We start from the raw sequence: 27,076 nt of genomic DNA, 5'->3' as shown, positions 1-27,076 counted from the left end.
CGAAGCTCATTCTACTGCAGATATTCTAACTGAAATTTCTAAACATATATACTACACACTGGATAAGGCAGGAGAAGGCTAGGGCAGTAGCTCTAGATATATATATATATAGATGCCTTTGATAGGGTCTGACATGATGGTCTTCTCATGAAAATGAAATCATGTTATTACCGGATGAATATTTAACATAATCAAATCCTTCTTAGATAAGAGAAAAATCCAGGTTGTCTTTGATAGTCATACATCAAAACAACACAATATAAATGTAGGTATGGCACAAGGGTTGATCCTTGAACCTCTGTTTTTCTGATAATCATAAATGACCTTCCTGATAAAATAGTCTTCAAGATGAGTATATTTACAGATGACATCACGCTCTATAATAGACTCGAGGAGAAAACAAATGTACACATCTAAGGCAAAGGTTGCCAAGACAAAGAAAAGAGGTGGGCTCTATTGTACTAGAAACTTTTCATAACTGCCAGTATCCTGTATCTTTACAAAGCCACAATTTGTCCATGTATGGAGTATTGTTGCCACATCTGGACTAGTGCATCTGCTACTAGTCTCTTGCACTTAGAGAGGGTTCAAAAAAAGAGTTGCCAACTTAATAAGTCTCACACTATCAACCAAACTCCAACCTCTGTCCCATTGTCGAAATGTTACGTCTTTGTGCTAGCTTTACAAATATTTTAATGGAATGTGCTTCAACGAACTCAAAGCATCCCACGATGTAAATACCCGACTAATCTGACAAGCAGCAAAATTCCACTCTTGCACTGTGGAAATCCCCAGATACCAGAAAGCCTTATACTAGTTTTTTCCCTTGAACTGCAACTTTGGAATCCCCTTCAGAGTCCCTGCTCCCTTTACTGTATTATCATGCAGAATTTCAAATGTAATGTGAACAGGCATCTCGCTGCTCAACTCCTTACATAGTATCTATGTATATTTTGTCCCAAATAGTAGCCCCTTATGTCCAAGGGGCACTGTACATTGTTTGGGGTGAAATAACAGTAAAAAAAAAAAAAAACACTGATTAGTAATAGTAAAAGGTCCTCAAACTTGCACCATCCACACCTAACACTTGCAATCATGCTAGCACCTGCTCCAACCTGTGCTCCAATGGTATCACTAAAGTAACAAAATTTAATAGCTTCACCATGCAGATATACATTCTCTACATCTGGAGTTCTCACCCATCTCCCTTGTCTTACACAGAAATTGGTTATCCTGTCTCAACTAGCTCTAATTCAAGTGAAACTAGATATTTGTTTATAGCTTATGACTCACATCTAAAGTCAGAGGATTTTGCATGCCATAAGGCACTTTAGTTATATGTTTCCAATTATTTGAGTATTTGATTCCTTGCATTTATTTTTGAAATATTGTATGAACAAAAAAAGAAAAAGAAAAACATACCAAATCACTATAATGATCTGAAAATAACCCAGCAACCATCACATTGTCTCCGTGTAAGTTGAAGCTAGAAAAAAAATAAAACGATAAAAATAAATATTTAAAAATTACAAGTACTTAAAAAAAAAAAAAGAAGAAAAAAAAGGAGTTTATCAGATTAGCAAAGATGGTGATTGGTGATTAATCTAATGTCGCTAAGATAAACAATTCTGATTTTACTCATTTGAAAATTAATTGTTCCAAATTAAATTGTGTTGTTCGATCGACTAATACAATACAATTTTAAATAAATTCATTTTACAAAGTGACATTTGTTTTATTAATTTTATGAATATTCAGGTGACAATTATTTCAGTAGCTGAAATGACAGATTCTCTCGCACGTTAAAGAATATTGCTTGACTCTCTCTTTCTCTCACTTCGCCACAACATATAGTCAGACTTTTTCTTTCACGCTCTCAAGTCTTCACCTTCTTCATCCCTTCTTTCTTTCATACCAACTGCCATCTTGGCGCACACTAAAAAAGTAATTTCTTTTCTTTTAACGAAAATAAACAAAAGTTTATTTTACATTATTTGGTAGTGTATTTCTTTTTATTTATTTGTTTCGGGGGATTTATGCAAGTCCTCAACAGCATTTCATGTACTACATTATCACCCTTCACACCCTTTAAAATACACTTTATTGGATTAGGATCAAAGTATAGTATCTGTGATGCAAAAATATTGTGTTTTGTGTTTTCTTTGGACTTTCATAGAATAGAAATGTCACAAATTTGGAGAGAAAAGTAAATAACCAAGTATATTTGAGCACTATATTGATCAGAGTAATTAGATAAACATTAGTGATGGGATGATTTCAATATTTTCTCCAATTCCGATACAATTACCAATTCCATACGAAATTACCGATTCTCTAAATATTTAACTATATAGATGTTATTTCACCCCCATTACCATAAAAACATGTTAAATGTGCAGATACTTTCTCAAACATAAAAATACACTTTTGGGGAATGATCTATAAATTTTAGTTTTATTAGTAGTTTTAAATTAATAAATATTTATTTTTTTATTACTACTATTGTATACTCGGTTCTCTAACGAGTCAGTTTCTTGTACATAAATTGTACAATTCAACTTTGAGTTCTCTAACTTCTTTTCTTTTAATGGATACATGACATTTTTAAGGAACTGCAGCCTATTTATGCGCATTTACTGTAGATTATTTAAAAACTATTAATTTCTTGAGATTTTTCAGTGGCATATTCTGACACAAAAATATACTTATATGGCAAATTTTGTTGCTTAATCTTGTGTTTTAACAAAGATATAACATTTTTATGAAAAAGAAAGTACTGTAAAAAATGTGACAAAATGCATTTGGTCTTAAAGAGGGAAAAATATTCAAACGTACAAGGCATAAAAATAAACATGACTTCCTTATTTTTAATCAGATTTTAAAAATTTAAAAGAGTCTTTCTTAATTGCTATTTATTAAAAAAAAAAAAAAAAAAAAAAAAAGCAACTAAATAACATGAACCTACAGGATGGGCTAAAAGTCTTGCGAACCTGACCAAGTGCTACCAACAATAGAGGAGCAAATAATACAGCATTGGAGGACTTGAAAAGCATTACAATATACACATTTGTTACTTGAGCAGAAGGAATAATCAAAAATGATAGTAGAATAAAGGAAGAAAAGTTTATTGCTATAAGGAGTATGTAGGCAGACATTACTAAGTCATTACGAATGTTTAGGAATATGATGGACAAGCATACTACTTAATTGAAAGGAATAAATAATCTATATATCTATAAAAGTGAAAATATCTGTGCGTGTGTCTGTCTGCATACATTTCCCTACCAAATAACTCTGTCAATTTTCGGTCTACAGAATCAAAATTTGACATACAGGGTATTCAAATTTGGGAAAATCTTTTTAATTGGGTTTCGGCCAGAAATTTGGCTGTTAAGAGGTCAAAGTTCAACGATTTGACCATTGAGAACTCTACCAAACTCCTCCGCCAATTTTGGGTCTAAACACTTAATATTTTAGATATAGGTTACTTGGACATGGATCTAACTTTATAATTTGATTTGAGCCCAAAACAATAAATGTTAAGAGGTCAAAATTGGGGTCAAAGTTTTTAAAAAATTGACCTCAAGGTCTCTATGAAATTACTCAGCCAATTTTTGGTGTAAACATTTAAAATTTTACCTAAAATGTATTCAGACATAGGACAAGCTTTTTAATCGGTTTTTGGCCAAAAAGTTGACTGCCAAGGAGTCAAAGTTTAAAAGATTTGACCTTTGCGATCTATAGCAAACTATTAAGTCAATTTTGGGTATAAACATTTGAAATGTTACATGAAGAGTATTCAGACATTCAGCAACCTTTTTAAACAGTTTTTGAGTGAAGATTTGGCTGGCAAGAGGTCAAAGTTTACAGAATTGACCTTTGCAGACTACCAAACTCGTCCACCAATTTGGGGTCTAAACACTGGAAATTTTAGATGTAAGGTACTTCGACATGGGTCAAGCATTTTAATTTAATTTGAATCCCCAAAAATAAATGTTAAAGAGTCAAAATTGGGGTCAAAGTTTTAAAAAATTTGACGTCTGCGGTCTCTATCAACTTTTCTCTATGGTAGTTAAGGAAGCCTATTAGATAGAAAGGCATTGCATACACATTCACTTTTTAATATATACATATGCACATAAATTTATGAACAGTACATAGGGCCCGAGCAAAGCCGGGCAGAACTGCTAGTATATCTATAAAAGTGAAAATGTGTGTCTGTGTATATTTCCCTATCGAATAGCTGTTAATTTTCAGACTTGAGATTTGACATAAGGAGTATTGAGATTTGGAAAAAAATTTTAATTGGGTTTCGGCCAGAAATTTTGCTGTCAAGGGATCAAAGTTCAATGATTTGACCTTTGAAAACTCTACCAAACTCCCCTGCCAAATTTGTACCTAAATACTTGAAATTTTAAATGTAGGTTACTTGGACATGGATCAAACTTTATAATTTGATTTGAGCCCAAAACAATAAATGTTAAGGAGTCAAAATTGAGGTACTAGTTAAAAAAAAAATTTGACCTCTGCGGTCTCTACCAAATTACTCAGCCAATTTCTGGTCTAAACATTTGAAATTTTACATAAAGGGTATTCAGAGATGGGACAAGCTTTTTAATCAGTTTGGGTCGAAAATTTGGTTGCCAAAAGGTCAAAGTTTAAAGAATTGACGTTTGCAGATTCTACCAAATTCCGCAGCCAATTTTGGCTCTAAGAACTTGAAATTTTAGATGTAGGTAACTTGGACATGGGTAAAACCTTGTATTTTGAGACCAAAATAATAGTAAGGGGGTAAAAATTGGGGTCAAAGTTTTAAAAAATTGACTTCTACCGTCTCTACGACATTACTCAGACAAATTTTAGTCTAAACATTTAAAATCTTACATAAAATTTATTCACACGTAGGGCAAGTTATGAAAAGTACATAGGGCCCGAGCAAAGCCGAGTTGAACTGCTAGTATTATAATAAAGTTAGAAAGGTTTATTGCAAAAAAGAGTACAATAATCGATAAACAGACATTAGTAAGACATTACAAATGGAGTTTGGGAATTTTTCAATATTGATTTTGTATATTTTTTTTCCCTTGATACCTTACTTTTCAATATGATTTTCAATTTACGAGTATATTTTTTCTCTATATCCGGCATAATCATATTGGCACACGAGTTCCCTTTAGTTCACCAAAGTAAAGCGATATTGAGCCTAGTCAGTAGTAAAATATGCAATGATTTGGTAAGACCAGTTACTGTTTGTGATATGAAGTCTGAAGTGGTATGGGTGCTACCAGACTATTTTTGCTCAAAATACACAGTATGAAATAATGCAGTGTCCCCGCGATCCCGAAGAATTGACTGACTCATCCATCATCCATATTTTTTCTCTAAGGAAGTATTCATTTTCTTGTGTGATGACAAATGATTATTCATGTTTAATTGAATTATGCCACTATTTCAATAACAAGATTGTCAACTTTGTGACTATGACACTATGAATCATGTTTTAAATGTTGATCATTGAAAATCACAATTCTATGATTCTTCTTCAATAGTTGATTCCTTAAAACAGTGATTTTTTTTTCTTTTTTATTAAGAATAGGCAAGAGTGCAGAAAATTTCTAATTATACAAGTCTGATTTTCATAAATAAACGTAAGTTTACTTACCAATTCCGAAGATTTTCGGGAAGTTGACTTTTTGGAATTGGAGCAGGTTTTTGACATCCCTGGGCAAAATAAGTGCCCAGCATTAATATGCTTTCGTTCAATTGAACAAATTGCTTTCTCTAAACAAAAAAAGGGAAAAACAATTAACAACATGATTGCCTTTGTAAACTAAAAAGCAAAAGCTCAATCAAAATTCGGTATTAAATTAAAATCCATCTGAAACACTTTGTTAGTATGATTATGCACTTAATTCAAACACATTCTCAGAATTATAATAAATTCATTCAAGTGGTGATCATCTCTTAATTGAAAGTTCAAGATGGGAGTGCAGGAAGAATCCTAGGAAATTAGGAAGCAACATGCTGCCTGACTTGGTCAATAATGGTTTGTAAAATTAATATTTGTAATATTCTGTATTATTTGTAGTCAACAATTTATCTATATACTTCAACAAAAAGGTAGTCTCAATGAAATTGAGTGTATACCAGGCATTGATACACACAATACTACTAGGAAGTGGTCAATGAAAAATAAAAATATGAAATCAATATGAATTTCTCAACTTGGAAGTGATGGTATCTTTCAACAATATTCCAGGAGAAATTTGAAATTTAATAAATATTGAGTAGGTATCCCAAACCAAAATTTTATTTTCATTATATCTAAAAAAAAATTAATGTGGTCACATAGATTTTTGTAAACCATAAACAAAAGTACACAATTTATTTTGGTAGCTCAATTAGCCATCAAGTTATGATCGTTCAACGTTTGTCGGAAAGTTGAAAATTTGCTATCATGATCCAGAAACCAAATTTCATATTATAGCTAAAACTAAACTATTAACAAGTGAAAAATCCTTATAAATGTAATGTCATCTTGTGGTAAATGAAAATTAATACTAATGAAAGCAATAATTATTAGATGAAACCAACCTAAACACTAGGCAAAATCCCACTACCAATGGGGAAAAAGTGCAAATATGACATGGAAATGCAACTTTCTTCATATCAATTTCATTTCAATAGCTAATGCATTGAATCTTCTTAGTATGATTCATAACACATTACAGATCAAGATAATTTTTTCTTTTAATTATAAATTGATAAAACCACTCAATTGTGGACCATGTAAAAGCAGTCAAACAGACAATTTGGTAAAAACGGCAAAAAAGGGTTAAAAAATGAGTCAAAAGTATACGTTACTGAAATTGCTGTAAAAATGTAACCATTGGAGGTAGAAGCTTGAAACTTTGCAACTTTACTAATTTTTGTGTGAGGAATTCAAAAAAATGTTTGCCTTGTTTCTAATAACAAAACTTTTTGCCACAGAAATATTTTTACTTCAGGCAATTTAAACTCGCCAAAAAAGGACCAACAACCATAAGATTTAAAAATTTGTTATACAAAAAGTCACAAGTCATTTTTTTCAAGCATTGAAAAACTTTCAACTTAAAAGACAAGTAAACAAGTAAGATATTTTATAGGCAAAGGTCTTACTACAATTCCTTTTTTTTTACATGGAGGTCATCACTTATCAAGGCCCGGAGGCCACTCAGGGATAAGGGTTATTACGTGTACAGTAATCAATGAGATAGTATTGTCGTAATCATTAGTATTTGAGATTTGATAAGGTGTCTTACTTAAGGGGGGAGGGCGGTTCATCAGGAATTTGTTTATGTTGGACTTGAAAACATCCAAGTTGTAGTCAGGTGGGAAACAGGCAAACGGAAGAAAGTGCCACAGGCGTGTACTTCTAAGAAAGAAGCTTTGTTCATGGAATCTATGTTTTGATTTAGGCACCGATAAAGAGGAAAATTATTGACAGTGGTTTCAGCTAGACGGGAAAAAATTGACGAGGGGGAACCAGAGATTGGAGCTGAGACGAGCACTTGTCATGCAAGTAACAATAAAACAAAGACAGGCTCACAACGTCTCTTCTGTGGGAGAGAGATTGCCGGGAAGAGAAAAGGGCATCCTCCACTAAGCCACAAAGTCTATTTTGTACTCTGTCAAAACAGGATAGGCTGTTTTTAGCAGCTCCTGCCCAGATGTGGCAGCAGTACTCCATCCTTGGACGTACTTGGCTTTTATATAGATAGAGAATTGCATCAGCAGTAAGATATCTTCTGGAGTGGTAGAAGGATCCCACCATTTTTCCAGCAACCTTGATGTACGTGTTCCATTTCAGATCAGGAGTAAAGTTCAAACCCAGAAGCTTATCAAAACATAGAGACTCCCCAAGACGAGAGCCATCCATTTCAATTGATGCCAGATGGGGATCAGAGCGTTGATGATGTAAAGATAGGAGCTTAGATGCATTAAAAGTAACCAGTCAGAGCGTTGATGATGTAAAGATAGGAGCTTAGATGCATTAAAAGTAACCAGTTACCTCTTCCCCCAACTGTACCATGCGCTCAAGATCAGAGGAGAGAGAATCAGAGAGAACTTTGTCATTTACAGCCTTTGGTGTATGGCCACAGATGGTCGTGTCATCAGCATAGATGTCAACGAATGATTTAAGTATGTGTTTTGGAAGATCATTGATGTAGATCAGGAAGAGAGTTGGGCCCAGGATGCACCCCTGAGGGACTTCAGCGTTAATACTGTGGGCCTCTGATTTCTGCCCATCAACCACTACTGTTATGAAACTATCAGAGAGAAATGATTTAATAATTGAGAAAACATTTCCAGTGATACCGTAGCTGGAAATCTTGTGAAGCAGACCCTTATTGAAGGCCTTCGATATGTCAAGAGCAATTTCCCTGGAAAGGAAGCCTTTGTCAAGAGATTCACTAATCGTATGAGATATAACCGTTAGCACATCTGCTGTAGATCTTGCGAAGCGGAAACCATATTGCATGTTACTAAGAAGATTGTCTGTACCGAGAGGGAGATGACTTTTCACCTGAATTCTTAAATATAGGGCATACTGATGAGGTTTTCCAGGATGTTAGAAAGCACTTCTCCTTAAGGCAACGTTTAAACAGTTTTGTAAGTATGGGGGCAAGTTCTGGTTGGAGGTTTTTCAGCACTATAACTGGAATGCCGTCAGGGCCAGTTGCTTTACTGGAATCACGTACAGATATCTGTATGTTGCATAGCATGTTGTCTGTTATAGGAGGAAATACGGGGTTCGTCACATAGGTTAGAATTAGCTGCAAAGTTCTTTGCAAATAGTTTGGCTTTGTCTGATGCTGACGATATGATCTCCGGTCCATTGATGATGGTTGGGATAGAACACACGCTTCTGTTCAGGATCCTGTTTGCTATTTGTCAAAACTGGTGGGAACCAAACCGCTGCTCAGCTACTTTGGATTTAACGGATTGAGCATATAGCTCTCTTACATTTTTTATTACTCTTTTACAGTGGTTGCTGGCAGTCCTAAAAGCAGCTTTAGTCTCAGTACATCTACTACGTTGGTAGCTATGGAAAAAATGATTTCTGTGCGCAATGGCAGCAGCACATTCTGGGGAGAACCATGGCTGGCTGTTAGGTTTTTGTTGGAATTTTTTGGATGGTATGAATCGGTCTATGCCTACAATTAACCATTCGGTCAGGTTTGATACTATAGAGGACACATCTTTTTAAAACATGGAATGCAGAGGTAGATCGGATATGAATGTACGAAGCTATCCCAGTCAGCCACAGAGTATTGATATACAGTATGGTGGAGAGGTACATCTGAAGACTTATTACATTTCATTTTTATCTTAACTGCTACAACGGAGGATCCCAGAGATAGAACGGAACATGAACACAGCTCAGGGGAAGTTGTGAGGAAAAGGTCTAGAAGGCTTGTATACTGACCGGTAGTATCGGGCACACGGGTGGGTTCGTGAACAATCTGAGTGAGGTCATAGGCAGCGACAAAATCATGACAGAACCTTCCCTCGTCATCGGTCTTATTTGAGTGGGTCAACCATTCCACATTATGGACATTGAAGTCACCGCAAATGTGAATGTTAGCCGAAGGATGAGCAAACAGGATGTGGTCAATTTTCGCAGATATGCTCTTAAAGATAGTAACCCCACTGTTGTGGGGGCGATAGAGGGCAAATATAAATGCAGTGGTGTAAGCAAGTGCAACCCGGAAGCACATATAAGGTAAATTAGGGTCTTCTCTGGAAATATCCCTACTACATGGAAAGCCATCTTTAATGTAGGCACATATTCCATGCCCATGGCGATCTTGGGGGTCAGATTTAGATGTTAAGTTAGAGTATCCTTTTATTATGAATTCGTCTAGGGAAGTGGTTGGCCCTATGCCAGTTTCACATTGATTTTCTCTCAGAATTCTTTCATAGGCTACTATGGTAGAGATATCAATAACACTCCAAATTTTATCACTTGAAACTGGCATTACCTCAAAACCTCATCTGTAAACAAATGCTGACTCTACCTGTGCAATATCATCTGACAAAGGCCATCGAAAAAAATCTTTTCTACCTAGGTTTGCGATAAAAATTTTATTACAGCGCTAGATGCAGATATAACCTCAATGACTTGGCCAATGTAAAAGTTGGTGTCATAGTAGACAGCAACCCATTGTCCTTGATGCTCATAACTGAAGATATCCTGGATGATACTTCATTACAATTGCAGGAGTTATCTGAATGTTCAGCAGATTCACTAAGGGACCTTTTTGTTGCTTTGGAGGTTGAAATGAATCAACTGGATTTCTTCTCAAGTAGTCAGAGAGAGCAGCTTCCAGTTGAACTTTATTTTCACTGGTGTTGATTTTGACACCTAACACAACCTTGAGATATCTCAGTTCAAGTTTATCAAAAACACCTGATAGAACATATAGGTCTCGGGGGGTACTTGTACAGTTTATCGCTGAAAATGGAGAAGTCATATTTTTTTCGTGCACCTGTCATTAAAATCCGAGGGAGAAATCAGTTTAAACTATGACCGAAGCATGAAATAAATAACAAAAAACTTAAACTAGATAATGATTTTTCAGTTTCATTTAAATTAATTTGTTGTTGACCCTTTAAAGTTGCTTTAATTCAAAAAAATGTTTCATTAAAATTATTTATTTGTTAAAAAAAAAAATATTTTATAAAAATCCAATGTTGCCTTCATTACAAAATTGTTTTATTAAAAATATATTTTTTTTATGCAAACTTTTCAATAAATGTTTTTACACTTATATTTTGATAAATTTTTATACAGTAAATGTTTTGGTTTTCAAATGGCGCTCGCCCAGTTTAGACAATTATGAATATGTCATTTCCATTTTCTGTTTTTAATAATTTTTTCATTTTCTGTTTTTAATAATAAAAATATATATAAATTTCATGAAAAACATTCCCCGTTTTCATTAATTAAATCGAAATATTACCAATTAAGCAATTACGGATATATGTTCTCTTCCACTTTCTTTATTTACTTTTTTTCATAATTCTTTCCAGAAGTAATTAATATCTTATTTATTTTTAACTTCGGTCATAGTTTAAAATACTGATTTCTCCCTCGGATTTTAATGACAAGTGCACAAAAAAAAATGGTATCTCCATTTTCGGCGATAAACTGTAGAAGTACTGTCTTGGAAATTATTAAATTAATAAAAAAAAAAAAAAAAAAAGAAAAGGATTTTTACAGTGAAATTAATTTTTTCATTTACGCGCCACATGCACATAACTATATTTTCAGTTCTTATTTCTTAAGTAATTAAAAAATAATTTAACAAGATCTTCAAATTTATCAAAAACGCCCGAAAGAACATTAAACAAAAAAAAATGCACATTTTTACGTGAAATTAATTATTTTTTATTTACACATAACTTAAAACTTAGCTATATTTTGTTAACTTTTTTTAAAAGGAATGTAACTGTACAGTCTAATAAAAAAATAATTTAACAAAATTTTAGATATATCAAAAACGCCCGACAGAACAAGAGAATTAAATAAGTAAACAAAAAAATGAGACACATTTTTTTAAAATGAAACAAATTTTTTCCATCACAATCACACGCAACTAAAAATGTTTTTTGGTTTAAAATGTACCCAGTTTAATTTTTAAAAGATAATTTAACAATGCTGAAGTTTATCCAACTGAAAGAAGATAAAGCAAAGAACATATGAAAGTTTGAAAGAAGATATAGAAAATAAATAACTGACATTATTTTTTAAATTGTAAATTTTCATTTCTTTTATTGACGCACTAAAAAATATTAGTTTAAACAAAGTGAAACAAGTGAAAAAGAGACTCAAAAATATTTTATTAAAAAAACGAATATTTCAAGAAAAAAGAGAAAGGAATTTACCTTAGTTTCATCAAGATGGATTCCACTTTGTTCAAAATCAAAAACAAACAATTTTCCTACATGTTTGTCTACATCATCCATCGGAACAATGTCTCCATTTTCTAAAACATTTTTCAAAGTATTGTACAAATCGACGTTTGTATTTAAGCTAGAAAGAAAACAATACAAGTTTCAATCTGTAGTGCTATAGAGCTGTAAATGGTTTCTAACATTTATTATTACTAAGACTAAGTTTATTTCCTTTAACAACAAAAAAACCTTCTCAACCAACGGTTGTCAAACATTTTTCAAACTCCTTGGCCTAACATTCACAGGCAACATGAATTGGAACAAATACATTGAGGACATTGCTAAATGCAAGGCAAAGGTGGGATCCTTCTACCATGCTAGAAAATTACTCAAACCAGATCACATTCTACATCTTTACAAAGCTACAATTCACCCATGCATAGAGTAGTGTTGTCACATCTTGGCTAGTGCATCTATCACTCTTAGACAGGGTCCCCAAAAAGAGTGTCAAATCTAGTAGGTCCTGCACTGTTAGACCCCTTCTCCTCTCCTCTGCATCAGTTTAGTCTGTCTGCGTTTCCCCCAAGATGTTGGGGAAAACCTCCCCATAAACAGGGGAGTGTCAAAATGAATAACAATTGTCTGATATAAGGGGTTTGTTTCTCCTGTATTGATCAAACCTCATTGCTTTTCAGGACGTCCTTTTCACGAGTGCCAGGGAGCTGCCTTTTGCTATGGATTCAGTTTCGCTTCTTTACTGAAAAACCAAACAAACACGTGTAGACCAAGAAATATCGTGAAAATAGCATATAAAAGTTGCCAAAAGTAAAGATACACGCAAGCTCGTTTCGTAAATCGTAGATATTATAATCTAGGTACCATATAAAATATCCAAGCCCCCCCCCCAAGCCTTTACCGGACATACACAAACACACACACATTTTCACTTTTATATTATAGACTAGCGGGGGTGTCCGGCATTGCCCGGGTGTTTGTATGTGTGTGTGTGTTTAGATCAAAACAAAAATAAATGAAATAATAACCCTTTTTAAATATTAAAAAAAAAAACAGCAAAAAAAAGTTTTGGGAGGTAGGCTCGAACCCGAAGCATTGAAGTTAATAATCTGATGACATAGCAGGACGCCACAAAGGAGGGACTTGAGAACAGTCGAAAAGAAGTGTTTAAAAACGCAGGTGGCTGAATGTCAACATATGGTTTTCTAGGTCAAATATCACGCCATAGCAGTAGTAGAGAAAACGAATTCACAGCGCAAATTTTGTCAGATAAAAGTTGCTGAAATAAAAGATATTTACAACGTCGTTTCGTAAATCGTACATATTATTATCTAAGGAGTATATAAAAAGTTTTTAGACGTACAGAAAAAATGCACACAAACACACACTAACACACATTTTGGCTTTTATATATATAGACTAGCAGGGGGTACCCGGCGTTGCCCGGGTGTTTGGAGTTGGGGTGGGGGTGGGTTAAAAAAAACGTTGCCCGGGTGTTTGGACATGCAAAAGAAAAAAAAATGTTTTAGTAGGAAGGTAGGCTTGAACTCTGAAGCCTTGGCGCGAAGCTGGAAGGAAATGGAAAAAAACTAAGACCTAGCCATCTCGGCCACGAGGGGAGAGGAATTGATAAGCGTGTTAAGTTAAGCTTTATAAAGTGAAATATACAGGTGCGAGGAAGTCGCATGATGTTTGACCTAGTTTTGCGCTGCAAGCCAGTTAATGTCTCCCCCCGCTCCATCATTCGTTTTTCGAAGACGCAGCGATGGAAAAATAGCTGGTAAAAGTCGGGAAAATTAAATATCCCCCTACCTGTTCTTAAGTCGTAGATATTACGATTTATATGTGATATAAAAAGTTTTAAGAAGGAGCGAGCCGACCGAGAAGGCCGACAAAAAAAACCTTTTGCGGACATACACAAAAATACACACACACATTTTCGTTTTTAGATGGCTTTAATAAAATGCATATAAGCATTCAGGGGTATGTCTTCAACAATCAGTCTGACAGTGAGTTACTTTCTGTCGGGTGGAGGTAAGGTTCAGTCTTAGGAGGTCTGTTCTTTAAAGCTTTACCTTAAGTTAGTTTATTGCTAATCACAGAGTAATGCCAACAAGACTGCTCAGGCAATTTTTGTAGACCAAAAGTGTGACTTTCACCATAACGAAGACATAGATAGCCCAAAATTAAACCAGACCATAACCAATCTTTTATCAATTTTATTTAATTAATGACCAAACTCACTTCTTGATTACAGTAAATCTTTTTTTAATATTTTATTTATCGAGAATGAGTAAAAATAAATAAATAATTTGGTAGTTGTCCAGAATTCGAATTAATTAAAAACAAAAATACAGAAAAATCTTTGATGTATGAACCCATCACTGAACAAAAATATCATATTCCAAAAATTATGTAAATTGATCAAGTAATTGATTTAACGAAAAAAAAAAAATAAAATAAAATTTTATGAGGAAACGAGAGTTTGTTTTGATCCAATAAATTATTTTTAATTGAGACAACGCAATTTGAATTACCAAGATCAAAATAAACCTTGTAATGTATATAATTTACTTTTAAAATCATTAAAAATTAAAAAAATTAAAAAATTTTCTATATATAAAAATAAACTACTTGACAATTTACTTGATTTTTGGAATACGGTATTTCTGTTCCGTGATGGATACATACATCATAAAGATTCTGTATTTTGATTTTTTTTTAATTAAATTGAATTCTGAACAACAACCAAACATTTTGATAGCGTTCCAGAAAAGAGGTAGACTGTTTTTTTTTGTTTTGTTTTGTTTTTTTGGTAATTAAAAAGTATTCTTTTATAGAAACAGCCAATATTCGAGAACATTTTTAAAATTTATTTTTCTGCGTGCTATTCTATCTTCATTCAATAAGAGTAATTAATATTCTCTATATAGAAATATAAAATGTCATGGAAATTAAACATTTTGGTTACATAATCTAGTAAATAACTGTTCATTTATGAACATCTTTTTAATATTAATAAGCATGTGGATATTAATAAGCATTTGGTAATCCTCCATTCTATGATAAAGACTGAAGCGTATTCATTTGCATATAAATAAATGTAAATTCCTCTCATTAATGCAAAAGTTAGCAAGCATGACTGCAGACAAAACCATTTCAAGTGGTGAGGGAAAGAAAGCAAGAAAATAAGTCAGACAACCTTTGCCACCTAAAATGAATTCAGAAAGAAATCCACCATTGTTTTTATATAGGAAATAATAATCTACACAGAAAAAATTAAACAGTTGCCTTAATTCTATTTTATATGATATTAGAGCAAACACTAGCGAAGTATTTTTCCTGTAATTTTTAACCAAGAATGCATACCAATCTGCAATTCATATTTTTTAAATAATTGGTGAATTTTTACTAATAACAAATTTTATTTTAATTTTTAAAGCAACATTTTTATATGTTAAAATTTTGTTAAATTGAGTTAAGTATTTTTACTTTAATCTTGATATACTGTAATACTCTTTAATTTAATCCAGTTAAACCTAAATAAAAAACAAAAATACAGAATACTCTTTGTGATGTAGATACCGTCACGAAATGAAGAAGTCATATTTAAAAATCACGTAAATTGATCAAGTAGTTTTTTTTTTTATAAAGAAAATCATTTTTAAACAATTTTAAGTGATTAATGTAAAATCACAAGACTGATCTAACAAGTTTGAATTGTGTTTTTTTTTAAGATGGCGAAACTAGACAGCTCCTTTTACTTACTCATAAATTTGAATTTTTTTAGTTAAAAATAAAATTACTTTATCAAGTTATGTAATTTTTGGAATGACAATTTCATTCTGTGACAGGCACGTACATCATAAAGATTTTTTTGTATTTTCTGTACTTTTGTCTTAATTTAGGTAGAACTGTGAACTTGCACATATACGACTTGTTATATTACTTAAGTTCAGTAATAGCCCAAAATAGATCAATGATTGCAATATGATGTTTAATACATTTATTAAAACTTATAAGTTGGATGATTTAAAACCTGCCAAATGCACAATGATTGTCCAATGTTCTTTAAAGAGACTTTGTTTGTATCTAACTAGCAGAGAGGGGAGGGGCGGTCATAAAATATACTTACATATGATATTTTAATTTGTCCAGATTTCATATATATTATTATAGAGTCGTGATTTCAAAAAAAAAAAAAAAAAAAGTATTTGGGTACCATCAGCTAGAATTGAAACCAAAACTAACATTGAAAGCTGGTGATGTTATCACTGTGTCAACATGATACGCATATGAACTGATTAAAAATTGTTATTAAAAATAAAGTAAGATGAATGTACAAAATATATAACAATTTTTTCAATTTTGGAATATTTTTGATCCCTTAAAAACTATCTATTTTAACCGGCTAAAATCTCGTAAAAGAATGGTCCGTAAAAAATCCAATCATTTGAGGCCCCTAGTGCCACTTTGCGACTTTTAGTTTCGGAGGAGATAGAGTTTGAAAATCTGGAAACAGATAGACATACAGCCTTTTTTTATATTAAATTTACAAAAGCCTACTTCTAATTTTCAAGTATACAATGCGTGTTCAAAGGGAGATAATTCTGGCCCTTCATATGTGAGGGAGATAATTCTACCTTGCATATTATTTTAGGCTGAAGGCCTGACATTACTGAAACCCTGTAAATTATTTTTTGTTTGTTTGTTGTCTTGTTTGTCGAAATACACACTGAAGGAGATCACAAAGAGATGAGGTCATAAAATTCCATGTCATGAATGATGATATCACTTATAAAAACATGGGGATAACCATACACCATGGATGATGTTATGCATCAAATCAGAGAGAGGGGTGCAAGTATCTTATTTAGGTGACCTGTGATACAAAGAGTCACAGATGGTCTACTAGATGAGCTTTTCAGTCATATAATATTCTGCTTGTTCCTTCCTTAGTCCATAGGTCAAATAGAAATTTTGAAGGTCAAAAGGTTTTGAAAAAAAAAAAAAAAAAAAAAGGCCAAATTCATAAAATTTGTCTTTAAAAGGGTTAACTAGGCAACCCTAGACAAGAATATGAGAGTGACCTCCCTTCAATCTAGCTTCATTTTCAAATATCATGATAATGATAATATACAAGCATTGTTGTAATTTTGTGTGAAAGGAACCCTTAGTAATTTCGACATGCAGCAATACTTCACTGAAGAAAGTCAGCAAAATGTTACTCACCAAAAAGGAAATATTCGAAAGAAACAGGGGAAGAAAAAAAAAAAAAAAAAAAAAAAAACATTGTCTACCAAAAAGTGCTGGACTGAAAGAGTTAAGATTGTCTCTTCTAATGTTATTCTATTATTTTTCTTAAATTATGTAGCACAATTATTAGCATAATTTATTAGTATTTATTAATTTATCTCATTTGAGTCAGTTCTATACTGAAAATACAATGCACACTCCATAGAAATGTTAATAAACTCATTTGCTGAGTTTTTGCAATTAGTTTTTTGTTTTATCCATAAAAATATCAGCTTTATCAAAACATATTTGCTAATTAAATATATTTTTCATTCTTCGGAATTTCTACGGGTCCTGCTAATTTGTATTAATATCTATAAAATAAGAACAAATTATTTTTATAGTTATTTCATATGTTAGATTATTTATTATGCAAACTGATTTAATTTAAAATATATTTTTGGAAGGCCCCTTTTAAGTGTTTCAATTTGAGCGAGAGATTTTAATGATGAGCAAATTTTAAGGAGTCATTTTCAGTTGAAAATGGTTTTCAGGTTTATAATTAAATGTGAGAGAGAGCAAGAGAAATGTATGAGAAACACAAACAAAATATTGAGTTCAAAAGTATAAATTCACAAAAGAAATGTTTATGTTTAATATGAGAGTTTACATCAATAGGCAAAACATAGAAAGTTTGTCAATATCATTAGATTCCTCGTAAAACAAGGGGGGGGGTCGTTAGCTGAGATATTGAAAATTATGAAACTTCTTCACTCAATTATACAAATTATATTTGATTAAAAGTTATTAATAAGAGTCAATGTTCATTTGTTGTCATAATAAAAGGAAAGTTCCGTGAGAAAGGTTAGGAATATTTCAATCAATAAGTTTATACATTGGTCTTACATGAGCATATGATAATGAGAGAGTTAATGAGTTGTGTATCTGTGTGAGTATTAATATCTGCGTGCATATGTTTATGACAGTGTTTGATTGAATGATTGAGATGACAGCAACAGACCCAGATGGGAGATGTGGCAACGCTGATCTTAGATCTGTTGTAGATATCAGCTCAACTGGTTTATTGAAGAAAAATATGGTCTTATATAGGGTCTATGTGGCTCCAAGAGGGTTATTTTCAAATAAATTCAAAATATTCTCTGATGGGTTCAAAGTATGGTTGATTTTATAAATTCAGACGAGTGCAAACATATATGCAGAAATAGTTTTAAACATTTTTATTTTGGATACAGTAGTGTGAACTTAGGCTGCCACATAGTTATCAATTTTGGATATTATTTCTTGAGTTTTAATACAAATACCAGGAATAATAGGAATGCACAAAATTTTAATTAGAAAAATGTTTCCTCATTCCAAAACTTACCGTTCTACAAGGCCAGACAAAGACATGCAACAATCCTCAGCAGCTTTAGCATAGTCATCTTGTGGATGAGCAAGCCGTACAAATTCAGACTAAAAAAAAAAAAAAAAAAAAAAAAAGTGATACATTTCAAATTTAAGGTGCTTGTCTACATTGGTGATTTTTTAAACTAACGCATTTCAGATGAAAACATTACATACTTATGTGTCATAGTTAAATTATTAAAATTTCCCAAAATTACAAAATTGACCCAGCAGATATGCTAGATGCATTTAAAAAAAAAAAAAAAAAAAAAAAACAGCCACAATTACATTCTGAAATGTATTGGTTTAAAAATGACGGAGCTTTAATTTGTCAAGGGTTTATCTCCCTTGTTTGTTATACTAAATTAGTGACAACTTTTCCACATACAATAAAACTTTATAATTTGATAAATTCTATTTTTACTTGTAAATTATTTTTTACTGGATCATTTTTTAGAATTTTTGAATTCATGTTTTCACTTGAAATACATTAGTTTAAAAGATACATTGTAAAGAAACACCAAATTTAAAATAGATTATCTTTTCCTAAATTTTGAAAAGATTCCTGCATATTTAATTGCTTTTTCTCTCAAACAATAAAAAGAAACTAAATCAGTTATCTTGAACTTTTCACCTTTAATATAGCTGCCATTGAAATAACGTCATCTTAACCAAATTAGTTTTATAGCAATTTGATTCAAGTAATATTTTAATCATCAAACAATACCATAATAATATAACCTAATTGCTATAGTATTGTTCAGTCATTTAATTATTATTTGAACCAAATAGTTACAAAGCTAAAACTAGTTTGGTTAAGATAATGTTGCTTCAATGGCAGCTATTTCAAAGCTGGAAAGTTCAATATAACCCCTAAATTTCCCGAGCGTACAGAGTGAACTCCTCCCAAAAATGTGTACCCATGAAATCATTAATAAAATTCAATCTTTTCTGAAATTCAAACATATTTGGTATAAATAAACTTTAGCTTATGCCCAACTTGTTCTTAATCTTGCCAATCAGTTACACTCTCTGGTACAAAACCGACAAATATGCAAAGAAAACTGCTGCATTAATCTGATGGATTCTTCTGATGTTTGAAGTACATTCTTTTCCAGAGTCTGTATGTAGAAACCAGGGTTGCGGAGTCGGAGTCAGAGTCGGAAGGAGTCGGAGGTTTTAGCTGGAGTCGGAGTCGGATTTCTAAAAATACAAGGTTGTCAGAGTTTTTTTTATCCGACTCCGACTCCAATAAATTTATTTTTTTTATATAGTTTTCCTGTTTGGTTTTACCATTTTTTTTTCAATTACATTTTCTAACCAAACAAGACACGTTGCCACTTTGATGTAGGGGGCTGCTATCAGGGATCTAAGTTTCAGGGGTATTATGTAGGGAGTTTAGCAGCAAGATGTCTGTTTACATTACACTTGAACTTCTGCATGTTAGTACAGTTGGGGAAGCAGGAAACCGGAAGAGAATTCCAAAGTCTAGCAGTTTTGGGGAAGAAGCTATTAGAGTAGAAGGCTTTCTTACATCTAGGGATTTCTACTGTGTATGGGTAGTACTTTGCTGCTTGTCGGGTTTGTGGGGGGTATTTTCATTGAGGGTGTACAAGAGCGTATAGTTCGTCAGAGCATCCACCATTAAAATACTTGTAAAACAAGCAGAGGGATGCAACATTTCGTCAATAGGACAGGGCTGAAGCTAAGATAACAGTTCAGGACCTATCAGGTTGACGACTCTCTTTAGAACACTATCCAGGAGCGAGAGACTAGTGGTCGATGTACCAGCCGAAATGTGCAGCAGTACTCGATACATGGGCGAATGGTGGCGCTGTAGAGGTATAGGATACTTTCAGGCGTAAGTAACTTTCAAGCACGGTAGAGAGAGAGCCCATTTTCTTTGCAGCAGCCTTTGCAATGATCTCAATGTATTTATTCCAACTCATGTTCCCTGTGAATGTTAAGCCAAGGAGTTTGAACAAAGTACTTTCAGGTAATGTATCTTTAGCCATAACTATTGGTGGTTGGTAAGGTTTCATGTATTATTAAAGGAAACAAGCTTTGTCTTGGCAGCTTTGAACATTACCATCCATTTCTGACCCCATTCCTCTACAGAGTGAAGGTCTTCCTCTAGGGTTTCCGCCATTGCCTTAGATGTGTGCTGATTAGTTTTCCCCATGTGCCTGCTATAGAGCGTGATGTCATCAGCAAATGTCAGAGACAATTTTATCCGGTAAGGATCGATCCCTGAGGTACACCTGCATTTATATTATATTGTTTGGACGTACGCCCATCAAGGACAACCTGGATTCTTCTCTCATTTAAGAAGGATTTAATTATGTTAAGTATTCGTCCAGTAATACCATAGATTTTATTTTCATGAGAAGACCATCATGTCATACCCTGTCAAAAGCCTTATATATATATAGGGCTACTGCCCTCCCCTCCCCTGCCTTATTCAGTGCTTGGTATATACGTTCAGAGATTACAGTTAGAATATCTGCAATAGAACAGACTTGCCTAAATCCATATTAATGGTCAAACAGAAGTTTAGCAGGTATAAGGTAGTGTACTAGAACTTGATTAATTAAAGACTCAAATATTTTGGCGAAAAGCGGGAGGAGATTAATTGGGCAATAATTTAATGGGTCAGTTCGTTTGCCAGAGATTTTGTAAACTGGTACCACAGAAGCAATATTCCAGCTGTCAGGAAAGCAAGATTCGGTAAGACATTTGTTAAAGAGTTTAGAGAGAACTGGAGCAACCTCAGCGGAGCATTTTTTTTTTAATAGCACAGCCGGCATGAGATCAGGTCCACATGCTTTTGAGGTGTCTATGTTTTTTATGATATCAAGTACTTGAGAAGGGGTGATTTTCAGATCATCTGGTGTGGTTTCTGTCCACAGAGGAAAATCAGGGAGGCAATGGTTTGCTGGGTCCAAGATGGAGTTTGAGGTAAATAACAGGCAAACATATTAGCTTTCTCAGTTGCTGTGCAAACAACCTCATGATTGTTGGATAGTGGGAGAATTATTGATTGCCCATTATTTACTACACTATTGTAGATTTTCCAGAAATCATGAGTTCCTAATTTCTGCACTTCAATGCATTTCCTGGTGGTTTCAGTATATTCACTCTTAGCTGTTGCTACATCTTTCTTACAATTTCTTCTAGCTTCTATATACTTTGTCTGTTTGTACAAGACTTATGCTGGATAAATCTACGGTATACATGTTGCCACTGAGCAATGGCAGCTGCGCAAGTAGAAGTAAACCATTGGGGAGGGTGGGGTTTGCTATAGAACTTCCGTGTAGGAACATATGCTTCAATTGCTGCTTTGAACTATTCAGTAGTCTCATTTGCGCATTATTCTGCAGGAAGAGAAAAGATATTTTCCCATGCGATCGCTAATGGCATCCCAGTCAGCCTAATTTGAGTACGTTGTTGTTTTGAGCAATGGCTCTTCAACTTGAGGTCGAGAGTTTAGAGTGATTCTATCATTATCACAGCATGATCAGCATTCCTAAGTGGTCACTCAGCATTTGTTACACGATCCTCAGGATCTTGTCAGAAATAGATCCAGAAGTGAGGCTTGCTGGTCCTGGCGATCTGTGAGACGAGTCAGGAATGTTACTGTTTGTGTCAAGGAATGGGATATAGCAAAATTATGGATGATGCTACTAGCTGTGTCAGTGAAGTTAGAAAAGCCAAGCAAATTTCTGTGGCGGACATTAGAGTCACTAAATACATGTATTTTGGTGCTAGTGTCAAGGGAGAGTGCTACATCTATGCTGTAAGAGACATGATTGATTATAATACAGTCCTGGCTGGATGGAGAGCAATAAAGAAAATACAAGTAGCTAACGCTATGTTGTAAATTTAGTTTAAAGCACATGAAGGCCTGGTCACCTGATTCTAGTTTAGATTCCCTAGACATGGGGAGGGTGTTACAAATATACACTCCAAGTCTGTTCTTGTTAAAGTCCTTACAACAAAGTGTAAGATAACCAGACATGTTAAAGGTTAAAGATGTTAGAGGGGATGGAGAAGTGCAAGTTAGTTTCACTTAGTGCTAAGATATCTGGGGAGTTTGCTAGGAGAAATTATTCTACATCCTCTAAGATAGTTCTAAGTCCTCAGATATGTGTAAATGCAAGCCTCAAGGGAGGAGGTATGAGTGTGTCTGTCTGGTTTGAACATTTTTTTGGATTGAGCTATCATTTCATTCTATTTAGTAGTTTCAGATCTAGATTGAGGTGCTAGGCAAAACGCATGTGCATAGGCACCATCATGCAACACATAGACCATCAGCCGGCTCCTCATCTACAAGAATGTGGCCTCGGGAACGCCCACCAGAAATGAGTGCAGGGTGCCTTTCCATGCGTGACATGGCACTACAAATATCCCGATATTACACAACTGATGATAGAACAGCCGCTCTAAGCACTATCAAAAGGCTTCTGTACTGTCAGTTGGAAATAGCAATCAGCAACTGTCAAACCGGTACCCTCAAACTTGTTGACCTCAGCACCTTTGGGTAACTGTAAACTTTGATACGTCTAGGACCACTCGGCCATATGTCACTAGGACATATGGCCGAGTGGTCCTAGACATTGTATCAAAGTTTACAGTTATCCAAAGGTGCTGAGGTCAATCCTGAACGAAGGCAGTGAAAAGTAACATTCAAAACAGAGAATTAGCAACTATGTCCCAGAGCCTAGCTGGAGTCCGAACACGGTACCCCCGTAATAATAATAAAGGCTTGGGTTCGAGACTTCTAAGAAACAGTTCCCCAGTTCGATACAAAACACCTGATGAAGGCCGGAGGGCAAAACGTCCGAAATGTTGTGACTATAACAACCAAGATGAGGAAGTCAGTCCGACAATCTCAATGAATGAAAACACCTCATCTCAAAAAAAAAAAAAAAAAAAAATACAGACAATTACTGTATTTAAGAATTCAGGTGATAAGTCATCTCCCTTTCAGTACAGACCAATAAGTCTCCTGTGTGTCATGAGTAAGCTGCTGGAATCCATATTAAATAGAGAAGTAGTCAACCACTTCAGCAAAAATAACCTTCCTAGTGACATGCAATATGGTTTCCGTTTTGCTATATCTACAGCAGATGTGCTAACGGTTATATCTCATAGGATTAGTGAATTTCTTGACAAAGGCTTCCTTTCCAGGGCAATTGCTCTTGACATATCAAAGGCCTTCGATAAGGTATGGAATAAAGGCTTACTTCACAAGATTTCCAGCTACGGTATAACTGGAAATGTTTTCTCAATTATTAAATCATTTCTCTCTGATAGGCTCATGAGTCGTGGTTGATGGGCAGAAATCAGAGGCCCACAGTATTAATGCTGGAGTCCCTAAGGGGTGCATCCTGGATCCACCTCTCTTCCTGATCTACATCAATGATCTCCCAAAACACATACTTAAATCATTCGTTGACATCTATGCTGATGACACGACCATCTATGGCCATACACCAAAGGCTGTAAATGACAAAGTTCTCTCTGATTCTCTCTCCTCTGATCTTGAGCGCATGGTACAGTAGGGGGAAGAGGTGACTGGTTACTTTTAATGCATCTAAAACCAAGCTCCTATCTTTACATCATCAACGATCTGATCCCCATCTGGCATCAATTGAAATGGATGGCTCTCATCTTGGGGAGTCTATGTTTTGATAAGCTTCTGGGTTTGAACTTTACTCCTGATCTGAAATGGAACACATACATCAAGTCTGTTGCCAAGGTCGCTGGAAAAATGGTGGGATCCTTCTACCACTCCAGAAGATATCTTACTGCTGATGCAATTCTTTATCTATATAAAAGCCAAGTATGTCCAAGGATGGAGTACTGTTGCCACATCTGGGCAGAAGGTGCTAAAAACAGCCTATCCTGTTTTGACAGAGTACAAAATAGACTTTGTGGCTTAGTGGGGGATGCCCTTTTCTCTTCCCTGAAACCACTCTCCCACAGAAGAGACATTGTGAGCCTGTATTTGTTTTATCGTTACTTGCATGACAAGTGCTCGTCTGAGCTCCAATCTCTGGTTCCCCCTCGCCAATTTTTCACGATAAACACCCGTCTAGCTGAAACCACTGTCAATAATTTTCCCCACTCTTTATCTGTTCCTAAATCAAAACATAGATTCCATGAACAAAGCTTCTTTCTTAGAAGTACACGCCTGTGGCACTTTATTCCGTTTGCCTGTTTCCCACCTGACTACAACTTGGAGGTCTTCAAGTCCAACATAAACAAATTCCTGATGAACCGCCCCCCCCCTTAAATAAGACACCTTATCAAATCTCAAATACTAACGATTACTATGATACTATCCCATTGATTATTATACATGCAATAACCCTTATCACCGAGTAGCTTCCAGGCCTTGATAATTGGTGACCACCATGTAAAAAAAGAAAACCAATTCGACTCCGCTCTTGAGGTTCGCTTTCACAAATATCCGTGGGCTTAGAGGTAATATAGATGATGTAGACTACCTTTTAGTAAACTCCCCGGATATCTTAGCATTAAGTGAAATAAACTTACACTCTTCAATCCCCTCAAACTACTTTAACATTACAGGATACCTCCATCTTTACCGTAAGGACTCAGATAGATGTATGCACGCACCTAGAGTCTATATTCGTAGCACCCTCCCTTAAACTAGAGAGAAAAATCTTGAATCTGATGACCAGGCTCTATGTGCTTTCGACTAACATTTCATCACTGCGTTAGTTACTTATATTTTCTCTGTTGTTTTTTCCTCAAGTCAGGATTTTACTCTAATCGATCATGTCTTTGAAAAATCTTGAAACGGATGACCAGGCTTTTATGTGCTTTCGACTAACGTTAGTTACTTATATTTTCTCTGCTGTCAGAATTGTATCCTAATCGATCATGTCTTTGATAGTATAGATGCAGCACTCTCCTTGGATAGTAATGCACAAATACATGCGTTTGGTGACTTTAATGTCCAACATATAAATTGGCTTGGTTTCTCAGGTTACACAGATGCAGCTGGACGCTCCACTAATAGCTTCTGTATAGCCCATTCCCTCACATAGACAGTAATGTTTTCAACTGACCTACCAGATCGTGAACCTCAGCAGGTTTCACTTCTTGACCTATTCCTCACCACAGTACCTGAGGATTGTGTGACTAATGCCCACAGTCCACTTGGAAACGCAGAACACCTCGTGGTATCAGTTGACATCACATTTAAATCCCAACCTCAAGGTGAGAAATCATTGCTCAAAACTAAAAGGTACTACAACAGGGCTTACTGAGAAACTATTAGAGAACAGATTTGAGATGCCCCATGGACCGATATCTTCTCTCTTCCTGCTGAACAGAGTGCCAATGAGACAACTGAATGGTGCAAAGCGGGAATTAAAGCACATGTTCCCACATGGAAGTATTATAGTAAGCCCCACTCACCTCCATGGTTCACTACAAATTGTGCAGCTGCTATGGCACAAAGACAGCATGCATTCCGCCAGTTTGTACGTCATAAGTCAAATACAAATAGGCAAAATTCGTAGATGTTAGAAATCATCGTAAGAGAGAAATAGTGACAGTCAAAAGAAAGCATGCTGAAATAATCAGGGAATGCATAGAATTTAATTTCTGAAAAATCTATAATAGAGTAGAGAAAACAGGGCAATCAGTAATTCCTTCACTGAGCAACAACCAGAAGGTTACATGCACGGTAACGGAAAAGGCGGAACTGCTGTCCTGGCGGTTGCGTCTAACTCCACCTTAGAACCAACAAACACCTCTCTCCTAAATTTCCCTATGAGGACTAAAGCCACATCAGATGATGCAAAAATCACCCCTTCTCATGTCTGCGATACTTGATACATCCAAGTCCTTTGACAAAGTCTGGCACAAAGGGCTGCTAATGAAAATTAAATCGTACGTTATAACTGGACGTTTACTAAATATAATTAGATCCATCTTAGATAATAAAAGCACACAGGTTGTCATTAATGGACATACATCCAAGCAGCATAACATTAATGCGGGAGTGTCTCAGGGGTCGATCCTTGGACCATTATTATTCCTGATATTCAAAAACGACCTCCCTGATAATATTGTGTCCGAGATGGGTATATTTGCTGATGATACAATGCTCTATAACATGCATTAGGGAAGAAAAGATGTAAATAAATCCAAGACAATGGAAAAATCATTAGAAAATGACCTCCAGACCATAGTTGAATGGGGACACAAATGGATGGTAACATTTAATGTTAGGACAACTAAGCTGCTCTCCTTTAAAAATTACAAGACACCTCTCAAACTGCTTATATCGATGAAAAAAAACAAAAAAAAAAACACCCTACCTGAGAATTCTACCTTTAAACTCCTTTATGGGGACTATTTTACCATATTTTACTTTGTGGCCGATATGAACTGGAACAAATACATAGAGGACATTGCAAAGACTGCTGCAAAGATGGTGGGT

At 34.6% G+C, this 27,076-nt stretch overlaps 1 protein-coding gene across 2 annotated transcripts in view; it reads right to left on the bottom strand.

The window, feature by feature from the left end:
- LOC145297660 (mitochondrial intermediate peptidase-like) overlaps nt 1-27,076 on the bottom strand; it is a 96,759-nt gene that overhangs the window by 44,586 nt on the left and 25,097 nt on the right. For both annotated transcript variants that reach the window (XM_080143829.1, XM_080143828.1), the window contains exons 4-7: nt 18,575-18,663; nt 11,932-12,079; nt 5,663-5,781; nt 1,423-1,486 (exon numbers count right to left, since the gene is read on the bottom strand). In XM_080143829.1, coding sequence (XP_079999955.1) covers nt 1,423-1,486; nt 5,663-5,781; nt 11,932-12,079; nt 18,575-18,663 — 420 coding nt within the window. The remainder of the gene's footprint in view (nt 1-1,422; nt 1,487-5,662; nt 5,782-11,931; nt 12,080-18,574; nt 18,664-27,076) is intronic.

This window comes from Euprymna scolopes, chromosome 18 (assembly GCF_053919585.1).
Source record: "Euprymna scolopes isolate OS-2025 chromosome 18, ASM5391958v1, whole genome shotgun sequence".
Classification (NCBI taxonomy): domain Eukaryota; kingdom Metazoa; phylum Mollusca; class Cephalopoda; order Sepiida; family Sepiolidae; genus Euprymna; species Euprymna scolopes.
Note: the sequence above shows the minus strand (reverse complement) of the source record. Positions and strands in the feature narration are given on the sequence as shown.